A 25,063-nucleotide genomic window follows, 5' to 3' on the forward strand; every position below is an offset into this window, starting at 1 on the left:
AATAGTAAAAGGTAGGCTGATACAAGTTTGCAATGAGGATTCTGCTTTTTCTAGAAGAAATTACAATTTATAGTGCTTGTTTTGGTGTATTTCACATGAATTTAATGTAATTGAAATGAACTATCAGTGATCTCTTAAGCTTATTTTTCTATAACATTTAGACTGATCTTTGTTTTATTGGGGAGCTAAATGTATATTTGTATATATTTACCAGATTCGTCATGTTTGACAAATGTCTAAAATCAATAGTAAAATATAACTGAAATAAAATTTTGGTACCATAAGATTTTATTTTGTAGCCTTTTTACTACAGTTTGGAGTTATTTGTATTGTAGTCATTCAGTAATTAAACATTTCATCCTAGGTTTAAGAAATGTCTTGCCTATAACAACTGCTAAAGTCCCAATTGTCAAATTTTTCCATGTCAGAAGTGGTCTTGAAGTAGACATCAGTTTATATAATACTCTGGTAAGGTTATTGCCTTTTTCAATTGTTTTTCTAACAGAAAAATGTGGATCATCATCTTAAGATTGAAGTGACTGTTTTGTTGAGGTTCAATAATCAACTGTTTCCAGTTACCTCTTGCACTTTTAGATTTTCAAACAACCTTTTTTTTTCCTTTTCTTTATTTCACTATAAGTGGAGTCAGTTGCACAATTGTGACTTTAGAGTTGCCACTTCCCTAAGATAATATATTCGTTCTTCAGCAATATTAAGAACTAGTGGTTTAGGTGTTTAAGTCTTTCTCTAAATGAGAGACAAAATAATGTAACTTCAGTGTTCTAACACTCCAGTTCCCATCATGGCTCTTGCTTTGTCTTGAGACCTGGAATAATGATTTTGAACCTAGCTTGCCTGAACTGGAACATCTTAGAATTTATTAAAAGCCACAAGTTCTTTGGGCAAATACTATAAAACCAAGTTTTGGGTGGGGTGGTTTTTTTTTTCAGTACCTCTGAACTTCAAAGCCGGTTCCTTGAAATATTAAAGGAAAGTAAGATTTAGAGCCAAGTATTAAACTTCCTGAAGTTTTTATACAGGCTCGAGGGAAGTCTTGAGAAAGATACCTCAACCACAAATTTTTCCTCTTATACATCCATATGGGTCAGTTGACTAGCTCTCACTTTTCCAGGCTGAAATCATTTAGTTCAAGAACTTACCTTCTACCAAACACTTTGAAAATGAAGTAGTAGATTAATGCTTCCCATTCTGAAGCACTGTTCTGTGAATACTGCTTTGTGTGCAGATCAAGGATGTTGATCAGCTTTTTAACAGAGCAGGTGATAACCTCATGAAGTGCCCCCTTTCTCAGTACACATTCTGCAGGGCTTCGCATCTGCATTTCTTAAGCACACAACTTAGAGTTCTTGGGTTTTGTGTTTCAGCTTACTACTTCATTTCTTCACAGCTCTTGTACTTTCTGTATGACTTTCTTCTTTTTATAGGCCTTGCATAACACAAGACTCCTGTCATCATATGCAGCCATTGATCCTAGAGTAAAGTATCTATGTTACACAATGAAAGTCTTTACAAAGGTAAGTATATTTCAAACATTCTAGAAGCAGTAGTTCCTGCAGCAAGAGATTATAACAGTGAAAGATACAAATTTTGTTTCTTTATCTAGATATGTGACATCGGAGATGCATCTCGAGGTAGCCTTTCTTCCTATGCGTATACTCTTATGGTGCTTTATTTTCTTCAACAGAGAAATCCACCTGTCATCCCCGTTCTTCAAGAGGTACAGTATATCAAGAAAGAAATTACTATCTGTACACAGTATTGGCCAGAAGAATGTCAATGCTGAATCTGAAGGGCTTTTCTGATGAGTTTAATGTTATGCTTTCAGATTTACAAAGAACCAAAGAAGCCTGAAATTTTAGTTGATGGCTGGAATGTTTATTTCTTTGATAAGATAGAGGAGTTGGTGAGTAAATCAGGTTAATGTGAAAATGAAAAAGAATTTATTTTAAGAAATATGATCCTCAAATGTGGTGGCTAAATATCGAAATGGAAGTGGAGTAGCTATTGCTTCGAAAATTCCAATACCAAGATGTAAAGCTTTAAGAATATGGTTGGTTGTAATTCATCCGGCAGCTGGAATCTACAAAATCTGCAAAAAAATACATTTTTTTTTTTTAAAAGTATTTTAAGGTATTAATGATGATTAATTGCTCTGTGCATCACACTACTGGGTGAAGACAGTCATAGTTTTTAGTCATAGCAGCTTAATCTCATTGAATAATTTTGTGTTAAATAGGCACATAAAATGAATTAATAAATTCTTTTTATAACAGGCAAAACCAGTTGTTAGAAGTTCTATTAATTCTCCACTTTTGTTGCTATTTTAAATAATGTACCATTTAAAACTGATATTGGATTATTAATACCAATTATGAAAGCACTCTCGTGTAACTCAGTTGTGTTTCTTTATAAAACAAGACTTACATTGTTTGAGCTTCCAAGTTATGAAAATTATTCTGCTTAATGTAAGTACTGGAAGTAAAAATATTTCTGTATTTTCAGCCAGTTGTTTGGCCAGACTATGGCAAAAACACTGAATCTGTTGGGCAACTGTGGCTGGGGCTTCTCCGTTTCTACACAGAAGAATTTGATTTTAAAGAACATGTTATCTGCATTCGGAGAAAAAATCTGCTTACAACCTTCAAAAAGCAGTGGACCTCCAAATACATTGTAATTGAAGGTAAAAACATGTAAAGTACATGAATATGTGGAATTTCTTTAATGCCCACATGAAAAATTTTGTTCCACAAGGCTTATTTATTTTTGTATTACTAGGTTATAATTTGTTATTTGCTGATGTTTTGAAATCATTGCAAAATTTCCATTGAGTTTCACTAGTGATAAAAATTATTCTTAGGGGGTTTTTTTCTCTACTGAAAAGAAGGTGCAAAGCAGACTTCATACTTATCATGATGACAGTAACTGAAAGAGAAATAGATTAAACCAAAACTTTTGGAAAAGAAACTACCTGTATTGTAGTTGAGGTTTCCTCACAAATACCAAGTTTAGCTGAGTCCATATTTACATGACAGATTTAAAAGCGTGTGTTTTTACAATGTTAAGTGATACCATGGTCTCTATCAAGAAAATACAGTGACACATTTTCAAAATGTTCCCTAAACCACTTTCTGGCCCCAGTGACTTTCATGGAAAGAATTTCCACTTCTTGCCTGTGCATTCAACTTCTAGAGTAACTTCTACGATACTTCAGTCAATTCAGAGCTGGATGACTGTGATCCTTTGTCCATGGAGTTAATTTATTTTCAACAAATTGACGAACAGTTCAATTTCAGTATCTTAATTCTGCATTGGGAATAGCTGCCTTGGGTTGTTAATGCATATGTATACATTGTTGATCTAGGCCTGGATTTAAGTAATGTCCATAATGCTTTTTGTACAGACCCCTTTGATTTGAACCACAATCTTGGAGCTGGATTGTCAAGAAAAAGTAAGTCTCCTGTTAACAAATTTGGTTACAGAATGAAGATCTTATCTTAGACCATACTTTACTGGCTTGTTTGATGTTTGTTTTGTTTGTTTGTTTTGGTTTTTTTTTTCCTTCCTAGTGACAAATTTTATAATGAAGGCTTTTATCAATGGCAGAAGGTTATTTGGTACCCCTATAAAAGTATTTCCTAAAGAATATCTGTCAAAAATGGTAAGTTGCTTCTAAGAACAGTAGGTGCATGCTCTTGGGTGTATAACTTAGCAGTTGCAGGAGTAATGTTACACTGTCTTTAAGGTCTTAAAGTTCAACAGTCCACTAGAAATCTTTATGGGAGTTACTACTCACTACTGGTCTTGTGTTGTTTGCATGTAAAATGTGTTGGCATGCAGAATACTAAACAAGTCAAAGCTTTGTTGTAGAGGCTTACATATTTTAGTCCCTATCAAAACCAGCTTACTGTTTCTTAAAACTGCATTTTTAAAAGAGAGCTTGCAGACGTAGTGGTCAGCAGGCTGCCTGTAAAGGAAAGAGGCCAGCAGTCAGTTCATCTCAGTGGATCTTTCAGCTACCCACACCACATTTATTCTTCTCTGTAACTCTTACTGCTGTTTTAACACTTGCCTATCTGTCTTCATTCCTAGGTGTATGGATTTTCATTTAAAATGTGTTATTTCTTCCTTAGGAGTACTTTTTTGATCCTGAGGTACTAACAGAAGGAGAATTGGCACCAAATGATAGATGCTGCAGAACTTGTGGTAAAATTGGCCATTTCATGAGAGATTGTCCCATGAGGAGAAAGTGAGTATAGTTTTGGCATGTATGTAGAACTTTTCGTTGGGTTTGTTTAGAAGAAAGATTAGGATAGTGATGCTAAAGCAGGACTTTTACATGCTGCAGATTATTTCCATTACTGTTGGCAGCAGTGGATAGTATTGTTTAATTCTTGGTCTGTGTTAAGTCACTGCTTCATTTTTCCTAGCATCGTCTGTAGTACTCTTTTCACAGAAGACTGCAAGACTACTTAGCTTAAGGTAGTAATGCTGACTCTGCACCTCATTATATAGCAAAGCAGCAGTCAAAGAGAATTTAAATGTAGAGCTGAAAAGCTCTGTGCTGTGAAAAGCACTTAGGAAAGCATTTTATGTGTTTTCATTTAATAGCTTTTACTTCTTGAGTCCTGCTGCTTCCAGCAAGAAACACTTCTGTCATGGTCACAGAATCATGCAATTCATGTCAAAAAGCAAGAATGCATGTCATAGCATTATTTTTCTTAAGCACACACATGAGAACAATGTCCTCTTTTATATAGAAGGGAAGGTTGCCTTACTTTTAGTAACCAGATGTCCAAAATTCAGCAACTATCTTCTTGTAACAAACAAATGCTAAACTGATCTTCGTACTCTTCAAAACTGTCTAAATTTAAAACTGATCCACTGATTTTCTCCAAGATAAGACAAAGTTCTTTAAAGACTTCATATCTATAAAATAGTGAAAATTGGCAAATAAAACTTGAAGAGTATGAAATCTTGAAAGCCTTCATGCTCAGTTTTAAGGTGAATGGAAATATCTACCCTTTGCTTAGAGTCTGTTTATGTTAAGAGCTGTAATTAAAAATCACCTGCAATTTTATGTAAGTAGGTAAAAAGCTACTTAGATCAGATGAAATCATCTTTCTGCTACACAATAGAGAATTGTGAACTCACATTGTTGACATTGTTAATTTGGGAATTTATTCAACTTTAGCAAATGCAAGTAGCTGATGGTAGATTTAAAATAAAGAATGCTGAAGGTGGTGTGAAAACCTACTTGATGTCTAAACTGCTGTATCAGATGCAATGGATTTTTAATCTTGCATTCTGGAGTGAAATCCCAGTTCACTGCACATATGCAGCTATGTCCTATACAAAATCACATAGAATGTTAGAAGCTTCTCCAGTAGAACAGACTTTTCGAGATACTGTAAATATACACAGTTTGAGAAGGGAGTTCTGATTGAATTGTACAAGTAGACAAAAAAGCCCAACAACCTACAGCCCTATCTTTTTCACCCAGATTTTCTGTTGTGTTCATATTTTTTGAGATATAATTTTAGAATTTAGGGCTGTATTGTAATCTCATTGTAAAGTTAGATTATTAAATACATTTTACATCAGTGTAGCATTATTTGGTAGAAGGGTCAAAGGGTCAAGTACATTAAATCACTTTATTTAACCCACTGAAGAAATACATGAAATGCATCTTTTATTGATAGACAGCACTTGATTTGTCAGATATTCTTTTTTATTCTCCATGTATGTATGTAAACCCTATGAACTCTGCAGCATTTTTCTGCTCCTGCAGACTAAGACGGCGTCGTGGTTTTGAAGATACGAAAAACCAGAGGTACACAGAAAGCAAGGAGAAAAGAAGCAATGAGGACAAAGAAACTCAGCTTAAAACAACAGAAAAAGAGAGCTCAATCAAGGAGGGAAAGTTGCGTGTGTGTACACCTCAGAAGAGGAAACTAGGAAGGACAATAGTGGAAACTGGAAGAGAAAAGACTCCAAGGCAATCAGCAGAGAAGTGGAAGCGCCTGGAAGATAAAGACTTAAGAGAAAAACGTTGTTTTATCTGCGGAAGAGAAGGTCATATTAAAAAGGAATGCCCACAATATAAAGGAGCTGCAGGTATGAAACTGGATCAAACTGAGTAGTCTAAACAGAGCTTACGTTTTTTGATATTTTTGGTTGACTAACAAGGTTTTTGCTTTGAATGGCATCGCATAAATGCTAACTTTTTTTTAAATGTAGTTACATTTAGCCAGTTTTCTCTTCACCCTCGCCCACCTTTCAGAACTTTGCCATATCCCAAAAGATTTAACATAGTTTCTCTTAGCAGGTAAGGTGCTTGTAATATAAAAGGTATGAATGTCTAATATGTTGAAATTGCTTCCATTGTCCTCACTATGTAAGAGTTTGCTAACACTTCAAATTGCAGCTTCTCTTTCAGTATATCATAAGTGCAGCAAAAGCTCGCCTTACAGCTCTTCACATCACCTAAACCAGAATTATTCCATAGACCCTAAAGTCACCATGAAATCGTACAAGATAGAGTATTGTGAATGAAATAATATTCCTGCCAACTCAGCAGGAAGGATACAGCAATCTGTCTTACTTTTCAGAGTCAGTTTGCAACTTTGACTTTAAAAAATAAAAAAAAATGACTACAAAAATGGCCCCAAATCCAGATCCTGACAGACCTGAACAAAATAACTAAATACTTGCTTAGCAGTATCTCAGTCATCCTTCAGATAAGACAGATCTTGCATCATCTGCGTTGTAAAGAATATCCTTCTAAGATAAAACTGAGACTTCTTAAGGCAGTGAATGGTACTTTTAGTTAGCTTCCAAAGAAACATAGTATTATTATTTCCCTGTAGGTAAACCTAGGAGCATTTAAATTCATGCTGGATGAACTGGCTTATAATATGATGAATTACAGATTAGTCATGACTTGACCTCTGAAAGTAACAAATAGGAATCCTTTGTATAAGCATAATTTCAAACGTGTACTAGCAACAGTGTCGTGTTTGGCTTAGATCAGGAGACTTTTCTTAATCAGATGTAACTGGCACAAGAGAGCGTTAGACTGTGCTAACAAAGTACTGGAAGTAGGAGGAAAAATGTGCCAATATACTTAGAAGTGTTCTTAGTTTGATAGGTCACTAGAAGTGTTGGGTGGACAGAAAAGATGTTTAAAAATTGATGCCACATTTTATTCAGCTTTTGACCTTTTGAAGCTGTATGTCAAGTATAAATTTAAGTTCTGAGTTTCTTTATCTTTCTTTATCTTGTCTTGTTGAGCTTTTCTTTCTACCATTCCATTTGCCATGATACTAAATTTGCTGAAGTGAAGGGCCATGTGCCTGACTGTTCCGTAGTTAGTGACATGGTTATATTTCATAACATTCATCATAAGAGAACTATGCTGAGGCTGTATGGTATGTATATTTAAACACATGAATTACGGAGTAGGTGGGTTTTGTCTATTATTAGTATTTTGGAAATGAGTATACTTGAGTTTGAAGAGAATTGCTGTAGGTTGGGCTTTGTCTTTTTTTGCATGCTTTGTGCCCAAAGTGTTCTCTCTAGTTGAATAGAGCACTATGAACATGTAGACTTAAGAGATTATATTTTATTTGCTGTGTTACGTTCTGTAAGATTGTGGACAATTCAATTACCATCATATCTTCGTTCATTCTCTGAAGTTCCCTATGGCCCTCTGATTCTGGAAACGGGTACGGAGCCTAATTTATTGTAGGTTCCTAACTTAGATGCATAACTATATATGCATCTGTCATGGTTCAAGCCCCGTCGATAACTCAGCATCACGCAGCCGATTGCTCACTCCCCTTTTATTTCCCCCCACTCCAGGCAGGATGGGGAGAAGAATTGAAAGAATGTAAATTCCACAGGTTGAGATAAGAACAGTCCAATAACTACAGTATAATACAAAACTACTACTACTACCACTAATAATAATAAAACTACTACCACTAATAATAAGGGAAATAATAAGGGGAGAGAATATAAAAGGAGAAAGGAAGTAAAGCAAATGAACACAAGTGATGCACAAGACAATTGCTCGCCACCCACCGACCGATACCCAGCCTGACCTGAGCAGCGATCTGGCCTTCCAGGTGACTCCCCCCAGTTTATAAACTGGGCGTGATGTGCTGTGGCATGGAATACCCCTTTGGCTAGTTTGGGTCAGGTGTCCTGTCTCTGCTTCCTCCTGGCTTCTCCTGCCCCTCCTCACTGGCAGAGCATGAAAGACTGAAAAGTTCTTGATCAGGGTAAGCATTACTGAGCAACAACTAAAACCATCGGTGTGTTATCAGCATTGTTCTCAGACTAAAGCCAAAACACAGCACTGCACCAGCTACTAGGAAGGAGAAAAAGAACTGTTACAGCTGAACCCAGGAGAGTATCCACCCCTTATTCCATACCATTCACATCATGCTCAGGTCTCACATTTTTCAACATACCATTGCTTTTTGTCTTGACATATATATATACACACACACAAAGAGACAGATACCATTCCTTAGTCCATGGACCATTCCTGTGAAGTTCACTGAATTCATTCAGTCCATGACATTGGGCTTCATCTTCGTAACAGTCTTTCAGGGAAGGAGGTACAGTGTGAGAAAATGTCTCCTTCCTAGGTTGGCCCTCTAAGGTGGAGAGAAAAAAGACGTGTAATGTTAACAATTCCCATTAAATGCCTCCCAAAATATAGAGGTGATGGCCATGCTGAGAATGCATACCAGATCAGTTTCATGACTGATGATTCTATTGTATTACAAGCCATTGCCATAAAGTATAATGAAATGAGAACCTTACCCCAGGCCCCAAAGCTGATAAACACTAAACCAGCAAATGCTGGCTGCAGGTAAGGTACGACATGCTGAAACTCTGAGATCAAGTGCAACAACTCCAAGAGCAAATAAATCAACATTGTGACGAGTTACTATTAATCCAAAACAATGAATGCTTATCACAAACATGGTTAGAGACACTCTGGTCAGATCTGTCATTATCTCAACCCTTTGGGCCCCAAGTTGGGCGCCAGAAAGGACTGTCATGGTTTAAGCCCAGCCGGTAACTTAGAGCCACGCAGCTGCTCGCTCACTCCCCTTCTTTTTCCCCCCAGCTCCCGGAGGAGAATCGAAAGAATGTAAACCCCGCGGGTTGAGATAAGAACAGTCCTATAACTGAAGTATAATACAAAACTGCTACTACTACCACTAGTAATAATAATGATACGGGAAATAACAAGGGGAGAGAATACAGTGGCTTAACACATGCCAACCAATACCCAGCCTGACCTGAGCAGTGATCTGGGCCTTCCAGGTGACTCCCCCCAGTTTATAAACGGGGCATGACGTGCTGTGGTATGGAATATGCCTTTGGCCAGTTTGGGTCAGGTGTCCTGTCTCTGTTTCCTCCCCACTTCCCATGCCCTTCCTCACTGGCAGCGCATGAGACTGGAAAGTCCTTGATCAGGGTAAACACTACTGAGCGACAATGAAAACATTGGTGTGTTATCAGCACTGTTCTTGGACTAAAGCCAAAACACAGCACTGCACCAGCTGTGTAGGAAGGAGAAAAATAACTGTTACAGTTGAACCCAGGACAGCATCTCATCTCATTGTGCCAGCTTTCCATGTTATAAAATTGAGAAAAATAGCAATATCCTAAATATCATGGTATTTTTGTATCTTTCAGTACCTGAAATAGAGACTAGTTTTAAATTAGCAAATCTTTGATATATTATGATTTTTTCAGGTGGCTCAAAACCAGAAGCGTTGTATGGATCCCTTTCTTTAACCAGTGCTTCCAAACATGCTGGTAGATTAAATCAGGTAAACACCAAGTGTCCCTCTTCTTTGATCTTTTCCTCTTTAAATGTTCTAAAGTCCATATAAAGTAATTAAAAATAGCTTTACTTAAGCTTTCAAGGAGAACCTTTTTTTTTTTTCAGTTATGGAATGACATAGTACAATTTTCTTGGTTCATCAATGTGTATTTGTTTTTTACAGGGAGTGCTTACACATGAAGAAAAAAAGAAGCAAAAAGGAAAAATATTTTTGAGTCCCCAGTCAGGTTTGTGTATCTTCATTTCAATTCTGAAATTCTGTGTAAAAGCATGTATCTTTAACTTGCTTTCTCCATCAGTCCTTATGGGAATTCCTTATGGGAATTCTGCCTAAATGGCCGAACACAGCGGCAGTCGGCACAAGTTGCTAGATAACTCTGTGAAGCCACTCTTTTGGTCTTTTCTTTAACTGGAAAAGTGCACAATTTTTCAGCTTTGTTTTGGAAGCAAAATTTAGGCATGTCAGTTCTGTGCATTTTATTTTTTCTCTTACAACTCTCGTAGATCTATTCTGCAGAAGGATATGGTGGGGCTTTATCAGTGTCTCACCTCTCTCCTGTTCTGGCATACATGGAGCTCTGTGTTTCTTCAGTGACAACATATGGAGCACTTTCTTTTAAGGGTTCTTCAAATAATTGGCTAGAATTCCACATGATCAACTAACTTGAGAGACTATCAAAGCACATCTTTGGTTTGAGCTGCAAAAATGTAGGGAAGTTAAAACTGCACTTACAAGTAGAACTCAGATGACAGTATAAAGGCCTTTATGTACTGTCTCTGGAGATGTTTTATGTTAGATGCATGGTTACAAATGCAGCTTCCGTACAGTAATTTCACAAACTTCCTAAGAGGTACAATGAAGATTTTAAAAGGGTTTTTAATAAACTATATAAATATCTTCTGGGACACGTGAAGGGGAACCCAAGTAGTCTTTGCAAACTATGGAAAAATAAACTGCAATTAATTATCTCAAATTAAATTCTCGGTTTTGTTGGAAGACAAAGTATTTTCTGTTTTCGGTGCAAGGCTTTTTCAAATCCAAGTTTGGGGATTTTTAAAGTGATTGTCATTTGGCTAGGTATTTAGTTGAAAAAATGTTAGTTTTCAATTTTGTATTCTAGTACTTCAGTATTTCGTAATGTCCTTCAGCACGTAATGATCTAAAGTTGATCCGTGTGCTTTCATTACAGTTTGACTTAACAAGAATTTTCTCCTGATTGTTTCAGTTGTTTTACATCTTGTCTTTCTCTTTTTCTCTTTTTTTTTTTTTTTTTAAATTCCTAATCTTAGGCAGCCTTTCCAACAAATACATGACTCAGGGAAAAGCCTCACAGAAGAGGACCCAACAAGACTCATGAGGGATATTAAGCACTATTAAATTGCAATACAGACCCTTCATTCATCTAAAAAATTTTCTTTGGTTAAAGCATCTGGATTCATGGGACAGCAGCATAGACAACCTTCGACTTAATTTTAATGAAATATGGGTGGTTTATTTTAGATTGCTCGTACAAGCAATACCAACCCCTGCTCTGAAATAGATTGTTGGAGCATTTTAATAGAAAGCCATAATTTTTTGTATTTCTTTTTATGTAAATCGTATAAAAAAGGACAGGTACTAAAAATGGACTGTTTTCAAAGTTTTATTGTTTCATCTGATCATTTTAAAATGCACTAAAATTGTGTGCAAGCCAAATACATTATATTTTCTTCAAAAATTGATTTTTTGAGGGAGCAAATCATATTTATTAACGTTAATTGTATACTGAATCCTTGTTTAAAAGTGTTTTAAATGTTTGTAGATTGCTACGTTTTGGTTTTGGTTTTTTTCCTGTGGAGAACTGAAAACACAGATGCTAGTAAACATATGTAAAACGATCTCTGGACAAGCATTGCCACTGAGATTTCTCGGGGGTTTTTCTGTTCTGTGATTCTTATGGGAGTTCATTAGCTGCTGTGTACAACAAGAAAGAAAGACTAAGAAACAGGTCAGTCCTCTTTGATGCTGCTAAGAATCTTTTTCAAGCCCTTGGGCATAAAGACAAAAATGCTTTAAAGAATAGAGGTATTATATTTGGCAACTGTGGAAAACACATGCCCATTTTCATAAAATGTGAAAAAGATCCTTACACTAGCTACGAACTTAATTAGGAGTATGAACTTGAGCTTTACTTGAAGTTCTTCCAGAGCCGGCAACGTACTGTCTTATCTTGTTCAGGAAAGAATTAGTTACATTGTGAAATTGAAACCACTGTTATTTATGACTTTGAAATAAATTAAAAAAAAAAATAATAATTAAAATCAGACTTAAGTTTCTGTATTTCTTCTTAGGTTGCAGTTTTTAGTATTCCTGACTTAAATGTAGAGTTAATGACAACTTACTAGAATTATCTGGTTTAGAAATGCCATGTTTCATTTTTTTCCTTATTCATCTGTTTTTATTAAAGTTGAAAGCTAGAATTGACCTAAAGTTGACTTAGGGAACTGGGATCCTAACTCCTCTTTTGGTTTCAATCCATCTGCAGCCAGCTATCTGTAAGCTTTTAGACATGCAGCTTTCTCAAATAATTTCTTTTGTAGACTTTCCTCAACATATTTTCAAGCAAAATATTAGCTAGCAAAAAACCCAGAAAATACTTCCAACTGTCATCTTTAGCGTATTTCATCATATGAAATAAAGTCAATTTTCCCTTAAAAATAAGTCCTGTAGTTTTTAATTTATAACCCCCCAAAAAATTAAAGAAAAAAGAAAAATTAGAAAAAAAAGCAGGCTGACATGTTCTCTGCCTTATTTAGCCCTCTATTCAGAGTTACTTTCAGTTTTGCTGATGGGAATGAAGTATGTAAGCTTCTAAGGGACTATGTCATAATCTCAAGAATAGAAGTTATTTGAAGAGGGAGACAGGAACAAACAAGATTTAAGCATTCTCACCCTTTCCATTTGTGATACTTGTAGTTTAGCAATGAAATGTCTAAACTCGCATCAGAGTGAAAACTCACTCTGCAGATCCACCCATCTTCTCACTTCGAAGCTGCTGCAACTACAAGTTCTCTATAGCCACTAATCTCATAGCCCTAAAATGGGATATATATTACAAGCATTAAGCCAGTAAGCAATAAATCCTTTGTTTGCTTAAGGAGTAGTAAAAGAGCAGAGCCATAATTTACGGAATGATACATGACACAGAAGAAGCACAGTTGAGGAGGCATACGTACCTACTACGTTTAGTTGTAAAATTTAGGGAATGAATTGAAAACTAACACTGAAGAAAAGTATGTCCTTCGTAACAATTTTTGATACCCAAAATCGTGTTTGCCTTATGGGAGTATTTCCTCAAGAGAGTAACTTCCCACATACAAAGAAAAGCTCGAAAGGACACACCGCACTAGAAAAAGAACAGTATCAAAGTAATAGCAATAAACTAATAGTTTACAACTAAATTCATACTAATAAAATATAATAATAAATACTAATAAACTAAAAGACCTCTTCTGAACCACCTGTATTCTCGGCCCCTGTAATGATACGGGGGAACACTGAGTTGGTTGCACTGCTGCTGTATTTTATTTATTTGTGCTGCTGGTTTTTTATTAAAAAAAGAATAAAAAATAATTTAAAAAAAAAATTGCTGTTACCTTATTTCACAGGAATTTCAGATGCTGTTTCCAAAGTTGGAAAACATCCTGTGAGTAGTTAGTTATCAGTGTTCAAAAACGGAGAAGGATTAATACATGTCATCTCCCCTAATTTAATTATTCTGGTGGAATTTGTTGCACAGCTATGATTAAAACCAGTTTTTCATCCATTCAGAATTTTATGTAAATGTATTTAATACCCATTGATTTATTTTATAAACCTTATCACATTTTTATAAGAGCAGCAGAAGCCACGTAAAAAGTGAACTTGCTGGTAACTTTTTGGGGCTTGAAAGAGTTGCTTGGAATGGGAACTTGCTAGCAAAGAAAATATTTTAAAATTTTTCCTATATTGATAAAGTTATCAAAATTTTTTCTTGTTATTCACTTGAAGTATATAGATTTTAATACTGAATTTTGCTTTTATGTTATTTCCATAATGTACTGAACATGAAAAGCACCTTAGAACAAGGCTGCTGTTCCAGCCCATGCTCAGTATTTAATGCTGAGATTCATTCTGCAGACGGGTGACTAAGGAGTGATGATTGGAAGCATCCTAAAGAAGTACAGGAGGGTAAAGGTCTTGGTGCCTGCATGGTAGACTGTGACCGATGAAGAAGGTATTAGTTGCATTCATACACAAGTGTCCCCACTCCAAGCATATGTATTGCTGACTTCAGCTTCAGGCTTATAGGGCATTTAAGCCCCATACTCCTCAAGTGGTTGTGCTTTTTGCCCAAGTTGCATGTAATGGTGTGTGAAAGACATGTTTTGTGTAGCTGAAGAATATACAACTTTTTTTTACACACTTGCTATCTTTATCTGTGAGGGAGAAATACTGTGCCTCATTAAACAGTAGTGGCATAATTCTGTATGTATGTAGAAAAGAAAAATATCTGCATGTTTATTATCAAGCTCTTCAAAACAGCTAACCCCAGAATGAGGTACCGAAAGCAGGCATCGCAATGATCAGGGGGCTGGAGCACCTCCCGTACGAAGACAGGCTGAGAGAGTTGGGGCTGTTCAGCCTGGAGAAGAGAAGGCTGCGTGGAGACCTCATAGCAGCCTTCCAGCATCTGAAGGGGGCCTGTAAGGGTGCTGGGGAGGGACTCTTCATTAGGGACTGTAGTGGTAGGACACGGGTGAGTGGGTTCAAACTTAAACGGGGGAAGTTCAGATTAGATACAAGCAGGAAGTTCTTTACAGTGAGGGTGGTGAGGCACTGGAACAGGTTGCCCAAGAAGAGGTAAATGCTCCATCAGTGTTCAAGGCCAGGTTGGACAGAGTCTTGGGAGACATGGTCTACTGTGTGGTGTCCCTGCCGATGGCAGGGGGGTTGGAACTAGATGATCTTAGGGTCCTTTCCAACCCAAATCATTCTGTGATTCTATAATGCACACTTGTTGCTTGCGCTTGGACTTCGTAAATAGAAGTTTAAAGCATTTAAGGATGCTGTCAGGCGGAGGTAATGAACAACGGCTATTTGCTTTCTCTCCGGCCTAGCCGTCACTCAGTTCAAAGTGATGGGATTGACCTTGTCAGGTTTCTTTACGGGTGCCCCCAGGCCGCCCCAGTGTCCCCTTCTGCTGCGGGGCCCAGGAAGCTGCGGGATCAGTCCGAGGCTGCCGGGCGGCTCCGCGCCGTGGTCCCGCGGCAACAGGCAGGCTTCGAGCAGAGCAGCGCGGCCGCGCAGCCCGCAGCCGGCCCCGGAAGGTATAAGCCCGGCGAGCAGCCGCGGGTTAGCACGGCTCGCACGGTGCACCCTCCGTGGCGGGCCCACCGGCCACTGACTGTGAGAGGGCTTGTCCACGCCGCCTCACGCCGCGGACGGGTTTTGCCCTCAGGGCGGGTGCTGCCGGCGGAGCAGCCCGTGCACAGCCTCGCTGCAGTGCCCGTCTGCGTGACCGCCGGTGAACAGCCGCGTTCCCCGCCTGTGCCCGTGGAGGACGGGGACTCCGTGTTCCCACACGGAGCTGCCTCCCTGCCGTCAGCCGGGGCGGCGGCGCAACTGGGGAGAAGAGCCTCCCGCCGCGGCTGCCCTGGCCCAGGCTGCGCTTATCTCCGCCAACAGCCGCTCCAGCCCGGCCCGGCCCGGCCCCGCCGCCGCGGGCGCTGCCGCAGCCCCCCCGCTCTCGGCGCTGTGGAGCGGGGCGGGGCCGCCGCCGCCGCCGATCACTGCCCGCTGCCCAATCGGGGCGAGCGCCGGAAGCGCGCCGTGCGCCGTGGCGTCACAGTGTGACGTCGGCGGTGCCCATGGCAGAGGGCAGCGGCCGGGGCGGAGGGGGGCGATGGCCTCGTCGGTGGTGAGGGCCACGGTGCGCGCCGTCAGCAAGCGCAAGATCCAGGCTACGCGCGCCGCCCTCACCCTGGTCAGTGCCGCGCCGCCGCAGAGCGGGCGGGCTCCCCGCGGCCCCTGCTGCCTCACGGCTGCGGGAGCTGCGCCACGGGCCGGGCCGTGCCGCGCCGCGCCGCCGCCCTCCGCCCCCGGCCTGCCGCCCGGCCTGCGGCAGGTGGCGCGCGGCCAGCCCGGTGCAGCGGGGCGGGGCGAGCACGGACCCCCGTGGGCAGGGGCGGCGGGACGCGGCCGGGCAGCGCCGTTATCCCGCGGTGCCGGCGCTGGGCTGGGCTCGGCAGGAGAGGGCTGCGGCGAGGCTGAGGGGTCTCTGACAGCCACAACTCGCCCCGTGAGTTACCGGAGGGAGCTGCTGCTCCTGGCTGATGCCGCCGGCAGCAGGCCCCGCGCCCCTGCTCCTGTGCAGGCAGCCTTGCGGAGGGCAGGCAGCGGGAACAGCGGTGCGCCTCTGCGCGCGGGGCCCTTCTTGCGCAGTCGCTCGGAGAGTTGTACTTCTTCTGTAAAATTACAATAAAGCGTTATCTAGAGTAGCTGACGAGTAGGTTGTTCCCAGTGAGGCTTTGTATCCTTTTGTCAGTTGAGGAAACGCTACTGGCGGCAGTGTTTTGGAAGCTGTATGTTTTAGAGGGATTACTCTCAAACATACTCAAAGGAGGGTACAGTCAGTTCCCTGCAGGAACAGGGACAAAGTGCGTATAGTCCAGTCATTTGTCAGAGCAGATGATTCCTGTTAAGTAGTGATTTTACTTCATTCTGCAAATGAAGATTAATAGCGGTATTTAGAAAAGCTTTTCTGCTGTAAGTCTCCTTGGAGTTTGCTTTGTCTGCTCATGGTAAGAACTAAACGTTGCTAATGGTCTTCCTTTTCTCAGTGTCTTAGAAACCTAAAAGCATGCAGTGGGAATTTCTGTGTGCGTACTGCGTTCTTGCATTTCTGCAACAACTAGTTCTGCATGAACAGTGAGTTTACCCTCTGTAAAGTCCCAGTTCCCCTCTAGGTTAGTGGGAAGAGAGAAGTAGGCCATAAGCACTTGTATGCCTAACTGATTTTTGTCTCTGATGTGTACATGTTAAGAAGTACTTAATTGCATTGTGGTAGTGATTTTTTGGGGAAAAAACCCAACCAAACACTCTAAAAGGTTGGCAGTTCTTGAGATGCCTGTTTGCTGTCAGTGTGGATGCAGAGGGGAGTGAGAGGTATTGTTTTCTGCATGGGTTAGATTCAGCAATCATCTGCTTTGCAGCAGAATGTGTATCTTCTGATCAGAGTGCAGTTTCGAGTAGAACTCGGGCAAGTCAGTACTGACAGGTGGCTGGTGCTGAAGCAGGCATTCACACATAGGAGAGAAATGTAAACTAAGAAAACTTAAGTACACGGGATTGGAACAGGAATTTTTATAGTACAGCTATAAGTATGTTGCACACTCTTAATATGTGCAAGCATTTACTGCAAACAAACAAAATATAGACACCCTTTCAAATTAATGTATATGTTTTTGTTTTTCAGACCCCGTCAGCTGTTCAGAAGATAAAACAGCTTCTGAAAGATAAACCTGAACATGTAAGTATAAACAGGGCCAACCTGTAGATGGTGCTAAGGTATCAGCACAACTCATAAAACATTTGTAGCTAACTTAGGAGTTTGAAATAAGCACCTACGTGCTTATTAGAGATACTGGCATTTATTTTTGTTTGTTTGGTTGGTTCTTTGGTTTTTGGGGGGGTTTGGCTTTTTATTTGAGGGGAATATGTGAGCTTGTTTGATATATCAAGCTTCATTTCTTTATAAAATGAAATGCAGAAAATAACTGACTGTAATGACATTTCACTTTACAGTTGCTTTTGAGAGGGAAAAAGTTGAAAAAATTTCAGCTTCAAAATATTTTTGATCTATATTTTAGTGAAGCCTTTTAATATGTCATAGTGCTGAGTTCTGGTATGGAAAGAGATCTTCAGCTGTTGATAGTAAGATGTTGTTAATTAAGTTCTTGTAGGAATTCTCATTTTGAAGTATTTAATAATAGTATTAGACTCATACCCACTGGAAAAATCTAATTCTTGGGACACTCGCCAGAAAGGAAACTTTTTGTTTTGGTAATCAGCATTTCTCTAAGTAACTGTTTGTTAATTAGAGCTTGTCATCTCTGCCTTTTGGGGAAAAACTCAGAGTCTTGCTTTCTAATCATTATAAAAACAAGCATTAGATTTTCTTCTTTACAGTAAGTATTATTTCAAGGAGAGTATTTCTTTTTTAAGTTTCAGACAAGGCCCATTGTTTCTTCTGCTTCCTGCACATCTGCAACTGACTGGACTCTTTGTAAATGTTTCAAACCAACTTAAGGAAGCCTTAAGCCTACAGCTTAGGTGGTCAGTCATCCCCTTGCTATAAATGTTGTTTACGTTTTCCAGCCCATTATTTGTAGCAGTTCCTGTAGAGAAAGGTATTTAGTCTGAAAAGATAAAACATGTTTATCTGAGACCTCACTTGATGAGATGTGCTATGTTTTGATACCTTTTTGTCACAAGATTGATTATGGAGATAGTATAATTTTCCTCTTCAGTTCTGAAGCATTGGTGTGTGGAAAGCGGTATAGATACTTCTGAAAGATTGTTGTGCATTGTTGTGCACAAATAGTTCTGTTTCTTTAAAACCTTTTCTTTACTTACATGGTGTGCTTTTTGTCAGTTGTTGGGTACTGTGAATGTTACAAACATTGACCAGGTTGGCTTTTAAGGTTGATTAAAACAGCAAGCAAATAAACATAATTAGTTTAAGGGGGCATTGCTTTTTAAGTGAGACTGGCAATAGAGGTAATGAAAAAATTGAAGTATGTTATTCACAACTTGTGTTTGAAATAAGTTTTCTGATGGTGTCATTGCAAGAATTCTGTGCAAATTCAGTAACTGCCCTTGTCTTGGCCTCATAATTATGTTACTGTCAGTACAGAATTGGCATCTAAGTAAACTTTAATTTGGAGTCACAAAAATATGTCTTTGAAATGTGACTGTCTTCAGGAGAGCAGGCACCTATAGGAGTGCTAACAGTTTATTACTTCAAAACTTTAACATAGTTTAGTGCTTGATCCACAGTAGCAAACGTCTGATGTTTGCTTTCACCTTGGCAGTCAATTTTGTAAAAGGAAAAAAAAAAAAAGTTACCTCTTAATCTGTTAAGGTTATTCACTTCTGCTTTGAGGCAGTGGAGAATAATCATAGAATGGTTGGAGTTGTAGAGGATCTTAAAGATCATCTGGTTCCAACCCCCTGCCACAGGCAGGGACACCTTCCACTAGACGAGGTTACTCCAAGCCCCGTCCAGCCTGGCCTTGAACACTGCCAGGGATGGAGCTTCCACAACTTCACAATAAACGTAACATAAACAACAACATAATAAATGTCATTGTTTTGTTGTTCTCCATACTTTTTATCTTGGCGTTCCAGAATAAGTTTAAAAAAAACTCATGAATGTTCTGTTGTTTGGCTGTGGGTTTTTTTAGGTGGGTGTGAAAGTAGGTGTTCGTACAAGAGGATGCAATGGACTTTCCTACACGTTAGAATATACGAAATCAAAGGGAGACTCTGATGAAGAGGTAGTTCAAGATGGTGAGTTTCTGAACAAACTTCTGTGGTGGTGGGGAAGAATAACCTATTACGTTTGCCAAAGTACAGGCTAGAACTTAATTGAAATAACAAGTTACAGTAAGAGGTCCCTCTGTATGGGAATTGTTGTCACCTTAGTTTGTGTTTTGAAGAAACCAGTTAGTTAAAATAAGCAGCTTTGCAGTATCTACATCAGAGGCTACTCCACCTGAATTCTTTAGTCCATCGTTCATGTCTTCGGAGGTGGCTAATAGCGGATATTTAGAGAATAATACAGAATAATGCATATATAATTTAATACTTTATCAGCATACCTAAACCAAGGCTTCAGAAAGTAAAGATTTTATTTGCAAGGGATTTTCCCAACTACTTTAACTAGTCTTATTCTTCACTGATTCATAATTTCATTTCTTTGTGCCTTTGACCTTTACATGGCTTTGTAAAAACGGGTTCTATGATTTTTATTTAAGAATACTTTCAAAATTTTTTTCCTATCCTGATATTTATGCTTTCTGCCTCATAATTACATTAAGCATCGCATGATAGGTCTATTGCTAAAGTTCCTATAGTGGTTTAACCCCAGCCAGCAGTGAAGCCCCTCGCAGCTGCTAACTCCCTTCTCCCACCGAACTTTTTCAGAACAGTAAAAGTGAGAAAACTCATGGTTTGAGATAAAGACAGGTAAAGCAAAAGCCGCATGTGCAAGTGAAGCAAAATAAGGGATTCATTCACCGCTTCCCATCGGCAGGCAGGTGTTCAGCCATCTCCAGGACAGCATGGCTCCATCTCGCGTGATGGTGACCTGGGAAGACAAACACCATCGCTCCAGATGTTCCCCCTTCCTCGTCCTTCCCACAGCTCTTATTGCTGAGCATGACGTCATATGGTGTGGGATATCCCTTGGGCCCATTGGGGTCAGCTGTCCTGGCTGTGTCCCCTCCCAACTCCTTGTGCACCCCCAGCCTGCTCATGGGTGGGGTGAGAGGCAGAAAAGGCCTTGACTTTGTGTAAGCATCTGCTCAGTATAACTAAAACATCCCTGAATTATCAAGCTTCTTCCAGCACAAATCCAAAACTTAGCCCCATACTAGCTATTCTGGAGAAAATTAACTCTACCCCAGTCAAAACCAGCACAGTGCTGTACGTTTTTCCAGTTTTTATAAAAGTTTCTGTAAGTGGTCTTTTTGTCAAATACAGATTGATAATCGTGTTTTGGTTTCTGTTAGTTTTCTAAAGGTTCGTAGAATTCTTTTTGTGGGGGTGGTTTTTGGTTCTTTTAGGTGTTACTGAACAATAGTACATTCAGGAATGTTACTTTTAATTTGGTGGCAAAGTAAGAGATTTAAATATAAGTAGGATATCACAATTGTTTTCCTAGAGAAGCTATGCTGCTGGTCAGAGCCCATCTTCCAGCTGTCTTCAGAATACCTGTGGCCAACACATAGATTTTATTCTCTTAAACAGAGAATTAGTTGGAACTTCAGCAAATGGTTAAATTGAAGCAGAATACGAGCTTGAGAATGTGAGCTGGAGGCTGACACCTAATTCTGCAGGTGCCTCTTGATTTCAGATTCAGCTGGCTTCTGGAGTTACCTCTCCTGCTTGATTCGAAGCTGCTCTAACTTTACAGGGCTGAAAACACATTTTTCAGAAGGCATTTCCTGGTTTGGATCTTAAGGAAACTTAAAAGCAGTTCCCGCAGTCAGGTCAGAGACCTTAAGTTCCAAAGCCAGAGGTTTGTGTGTGCCTTTGTCATTTCTGTTTTGCTTCAGTTGCGTCTAGACAGACTTCCAGTAAAGGCTCTGACTTTTATACAGCTCTCTGCTCAGTGGTGGCTTTGAATCCCAGCACAAGTTTGCTTGCTTTTAGGTAGTAAGTGACAGCTTCAGGAATCAGGTCCATAAACTCTTTGATTAGGTTTAGCCTTCACTGTCAGTTACTGTCCAAACTGACCCAAAAAAAGCGTAGATTCAACTCTGTTACCCAGACTTGAGTTGTGTTAGTAATATGTTTTGTCTCAGTGTCTGCTGTGATGAAACAGCTTTCCAGCAATCTCTCCTGTACCTTAACGAGGTCTTGTTGCTGTGTACTGGTACAATTTTACATGTTTATTTTTATTTCATAGTCTGTGGACAGGTAAAGCAGTCCACTTGCACCTTTGTGCAAATTTGCAGTTTTAAAGTTCAGTAACTTTATTCCAGAGAGATACAGACTTTGTATACTTTAGGAAAGAAAGCTCCTTCTACTTCCCAAGCTGAACTGCTAGTTTTTAATCTTAAAGATTGTGGTATATTTGAATGTTCACACATTTGCCTAATTATAAGATTCAGTATTGCTAATAGTTGATGTAGTATTTTTGGCAGAGCAGAAAATAATCATTTTGAGAGAGAAACATTCAGATTTTCAAGGTCTTTGGGCATCTTGTTGGATGCACAGACTTTAAGAATGGTAGGAAGTGGGTTGCTGGCTGTAATGTATGGGAATTTAGTATCGAAGCTGGGATCCGTTCCCAAGTTCTGCAGCTTGCTTTCCCTAGGTGTCATGTTTTTAAATCTCCCCTCAAAAAATACATACATAAATGACACATAAATACACATAAATAATGGTTCTAGACTGTTGCTGGACTTGTATGGTAGAGTAAAAACAGTGATGAAAGTGCCCCATGTTAGGCCAGGGAAACTAACTTACACTTAAATACTTCATATTTAACTTCCATTTTTTTATCACTGGTTTAAAGAGAGTTCCAAAGTGAGTCATGATTTTGGTGTATGTAATTTTTTTTTTCTTTGATGTCTTCAAGGGGTTAGAGTGTTCATTGAGAAGAAGGCACAGCTGACACTTCTAGGAACTGAAATGGACTATGTAGAAGACAAACTGTCCAGTGAATTTGTCTTCAATAATCCAAACATCAAAGGAACATGTGGCTGTGGAGAAAGCTTTAACATCTGAAATCTCAGGACTACTTCTTTGACTTTGAACACCCCAAAACACTGCTGTGGCTTTCAGAAGCAAATGCTTTTCTTCAGGTTCGTAGGCTGCGTGAAGTGTGGATACCATTAAGAAAAATAAATCCTTTTGAAAAAGTAAATTGCTTGTTAAATTCCACCACTGATGTAGTTATACTATAATTTGTGATGAGTTGGGATTCAAAAGGTAAGAACAGTAAGTGCTGTAGTAACATCTCTGTACTTTCACATGCCAAGGAAATAAAATCTGTCTGTTCTTTTCCTTCGTCATTTTCTTTGTCCACTCTACTCAGACTTCCCCATCCAAAACCTATCGGAAAGAACATGTTACCTATGTGTTCTGCTTTGATGTAGGGAGGAAAAAAAACCACCACCAAAATAAAACCCCAAATCATTTATATGAGTTTGTTCATAAAAATTTATATACACAGTCCTCAGCTTCAGAGTTCATTATGATTATGTGTATGCTTGCTTTGGTTTTGTAGTTTTTTGATGCTTTAATCTTTTTGCATTTGGGTTTTCTGGTGGTTTATTTTCCTATAAATCTGGGGAGGTCCAAGAAAATGTTCATGTGTTAGTATAGGGGTAGGTTACCATAGCACTGCTTGTAGAAATACTTCAGAATGGACTAACCCAGTTTTAATTCTGTTTCTTTCCTTGTCGAAGGCACAGTGTCTGCTGTACTTCGTAATTTTCCAGAACATGAAATACATTCGGGCAGTGGAGTACTAAAGCAGATACACATGGGCATGGTTTCCCATGTTTCTGTTGTTTGTCTGTCTTGACTTAAATTGAAAAGTTGGTAAAACTGCCTGCAGATTTTTTTATTCTTTTTTTTTGAGAGGAATCTTGAACTTCTCATTACTTTTTTTTGTAGATACGTCTGCTATGAATTTTGTTACAGTTAAAACTCTTTTGCAACTCTGTAGGTACAAGTTTTTTCTCTAAAGCTTATCGTAACTTCTGTTTAACGCCTCTCTCAAAGTTAAGTTGGTGACAGGGGAAAAGGCATTTATAATTTAAAAAACCCTAGTATTTTGTAATTGTTAAATGAATCTAGACAGTAATTAAAATACTGTGTTTATAGGAGGCCATTTTTTATTTGGAATTCAAGCTTTCTCCTAATCAGAATTTTGGTTTTGTACACCAGTGTTCTTCAAGCTTACAAAGTCTGCAGCACTTCTTCACTGGTGCTCAGGCAGAAGTATAAATGTCTCTCCAGGCCTTCCCAAAAGCTGATACGAGAGAAGTACTCTTCCGTCCTTTTATTTCCATGTTTCCCTGGTTGTCCAAAGACGACATTGAGCAGCTAAGCTGCTTGGTTGTACTGAAGAGAATATAATGTCTTCCTGGGCAGCTGATGGGAACAGCTGGTGAAAAGGGTGCAAATCAAAAGTAGGGGACAACAAGGACTGGGATCTTGCAGTCAAGGACAAGGTGGTGGTTGAGATGGAAGTGAAAGGAGAACATTAAGGCTGCATGTTGAAAATCCAGAGATGACACTGATCTGCCCAGTTGTACCCACATGCCTTTCAATCACGTTGGAGTAGTAACTCACTGAAGATTGAGGATTGCAGCCACATTTTTGTTCTTCCTTCTACACCTGTGGGAAGGTGTAGAGGGAAAAATAAAAATGAAAAAAATATTTCTTGATCTGTTTTATGTAGTGCACAGGAACAGAAGGTCAGAATTTCCACAATTACAGTTCAATATTAAATACTTGAATTTTGGTTGTATGCTGTATCACCTTTTGATGTAAAAATGCTATTTCTTTCAATAGTCAACTGATGTACACGGTTACTTTATATAGCAATTCAGGAATTACTGGTAATACACTGTCTAGGTGCATTTTTGGTGCCACAAGTCTTTGTCTTGCCAAACAAAAAAATGCAGTTAATGTGATACAGCTGCATTAACATGTCTAAAACTCCAAGCAAAGGGCATTTCTTCAGATTGTGTTCCTCTGCTTCTTGCTAGGGGATAAGACTTGGAACGTGGTAGCACTGGTAGGGCTTGCAATAAGTGCTAGTACTTAGTCATTTAGCTTGTTTTGGTGTGTTTTGGAGTACAGGGGATTGGCTTGGGGATTTTTAAGACCTGTGGCATGTATAGCAATCTTTTCACGTTTTGTGTATATGCCTTGAATGAAAGTTTGCACTTTCGTACTCCGATGAAATAATCCTCTAAATTGTCACTTTACTAAGACACCTAACGCACAATGTGTTCAACTTCTGTTAAAAGAGCTATTTACAGCATAGAAACATGGTTTTGATGATTGGTCTGTTATAATTTTGTGCAATACTATATGTAGAGTTCTCAGTTGTAATAATAAATATTGCCTGCTGGTAACCATGAAATATTCCTATCTTGAATGATTCTATTTACAGTAACAAGCACTGGAGGGAGAGAGTAGGTTTATATGCTGGGGTTATAAACTTGACTTCATATTCCTCAGAAATATCTAATATTTCAAAATATTAACAGCTTTGGAATAGCATAGAAACATATGGCAAAAAAAACCAACTGTGTACAGAAAGGTATTTATACTACCAGAAGGGTGGGCTGCTAATGTACAAACTTTGTGACTTCTATTAAACTTTGTGACATACCCTTCCCAGG

General features: G+C 39.1%; 2 protein-coding genes across 5 annotated transcripts in view; both read left to right on the forward strand.

Moving 5' to 3' along the window:
- TUT7 (terminal uridylyl transferase 7) overlaps positions 1-13,057 on the forward strand; it is a 39,286-nt gene extending 26,229 nt beyond the window's left edge. The window contains exons 18-29 of one of the 3 annotated variants that reach the window (XM_030512190.1): positions 365-468; positions 1,446-1,535; positions 1,625-1,738; positions 1,847-1,924; positions 2,524-2,701; positions 3,422-3,469; positions 3,588-3,679; positions 4,152-4,267; positions 5,810-6,135; positions 9,799-9,875; positions 10,053-10,116; positions 11,180-13,057. In XM_030512190.1, the coding sequence (XP_030368050.1) occupies positions 365-468; positions 1,446-1,535; positions 1,625-1,738; positions 1,847-1,924; positions 2,524-2,701; positions 3,422-3,469; positions 3,588-3,679; positions 4,152-4,267; positions 5,810-6,135; positions 9,799-9,875; positions 10,053-10,116; positions 11,180-11,247 (1,355 nt within the window). In that variant the 3' untranslated portion in view covers positions 11,248-13,057. Of the gene's footprint in view, positions 1-364; positions 469-1,445; positions 1,536-1,624; positions 1,739-1,846; positions 1,925-2,523; positions 2,702-3,421; positions 3,470-3,587; positions 3,680-4,151; positions 4,268-5,809; positions 6,136-9,798; positions 9,876-10,052; positions 10,117-11,179 lie in introns of those variants that run through there. The other 2 variants (XM_030512191.1, XR_003995070.1) reach the window with 2 other exon arrangements.
- Positions 13,058-15,724: 2,667 nt separating this feature from the next.
- ISCA1 (iron-sulfur cluster assembly 1) lies at positions 15,725-24,801 on the forward strand. 2 transcript variants are annotated; one of them, XM_030512193.1, is made up of 4 exons: positions 15,725-15,894; positions 17,386-17,439; positions 19,376-19,481; positions 22,279-24,801. In XM_030512193.1, exons 1-4 carry the CDS (start codon positions 15,814-15,816, stop codon positions 22,425-22,427), a joined length of 390 nt encoding a protein of 129 aa, XP_030368053.1. In that variant the 5' UTR covers positions 15,725-15,813; the 3' UTR covers positions 22,428-24,801. The 2 variants fall into 2 exon arrangements, with proteins under 2 accessions (XP_030368053.1, XP_030368052.1); XM_030512192.1 differs by having other exon boundaries at positions 15,740-16,209.
- Positions 24,802-25,063: the final 262 nt, after the last annotated feature.

Source organism: Strigops habroptila, chromosome Z (genome assembly GCF_004027225.2).
Source record: "Strigops habroptila isolate Jane chromosome Z, bStrHab1.2.pri, whole genome shotgun sequence".
Classification (NCBI taxonomy): domain Eukaryota; kingdom Metazoa; phylum Chordata; class Aves; order Psittaciformes; family Psittacidae; genus Strigops; species Strigops habroptila.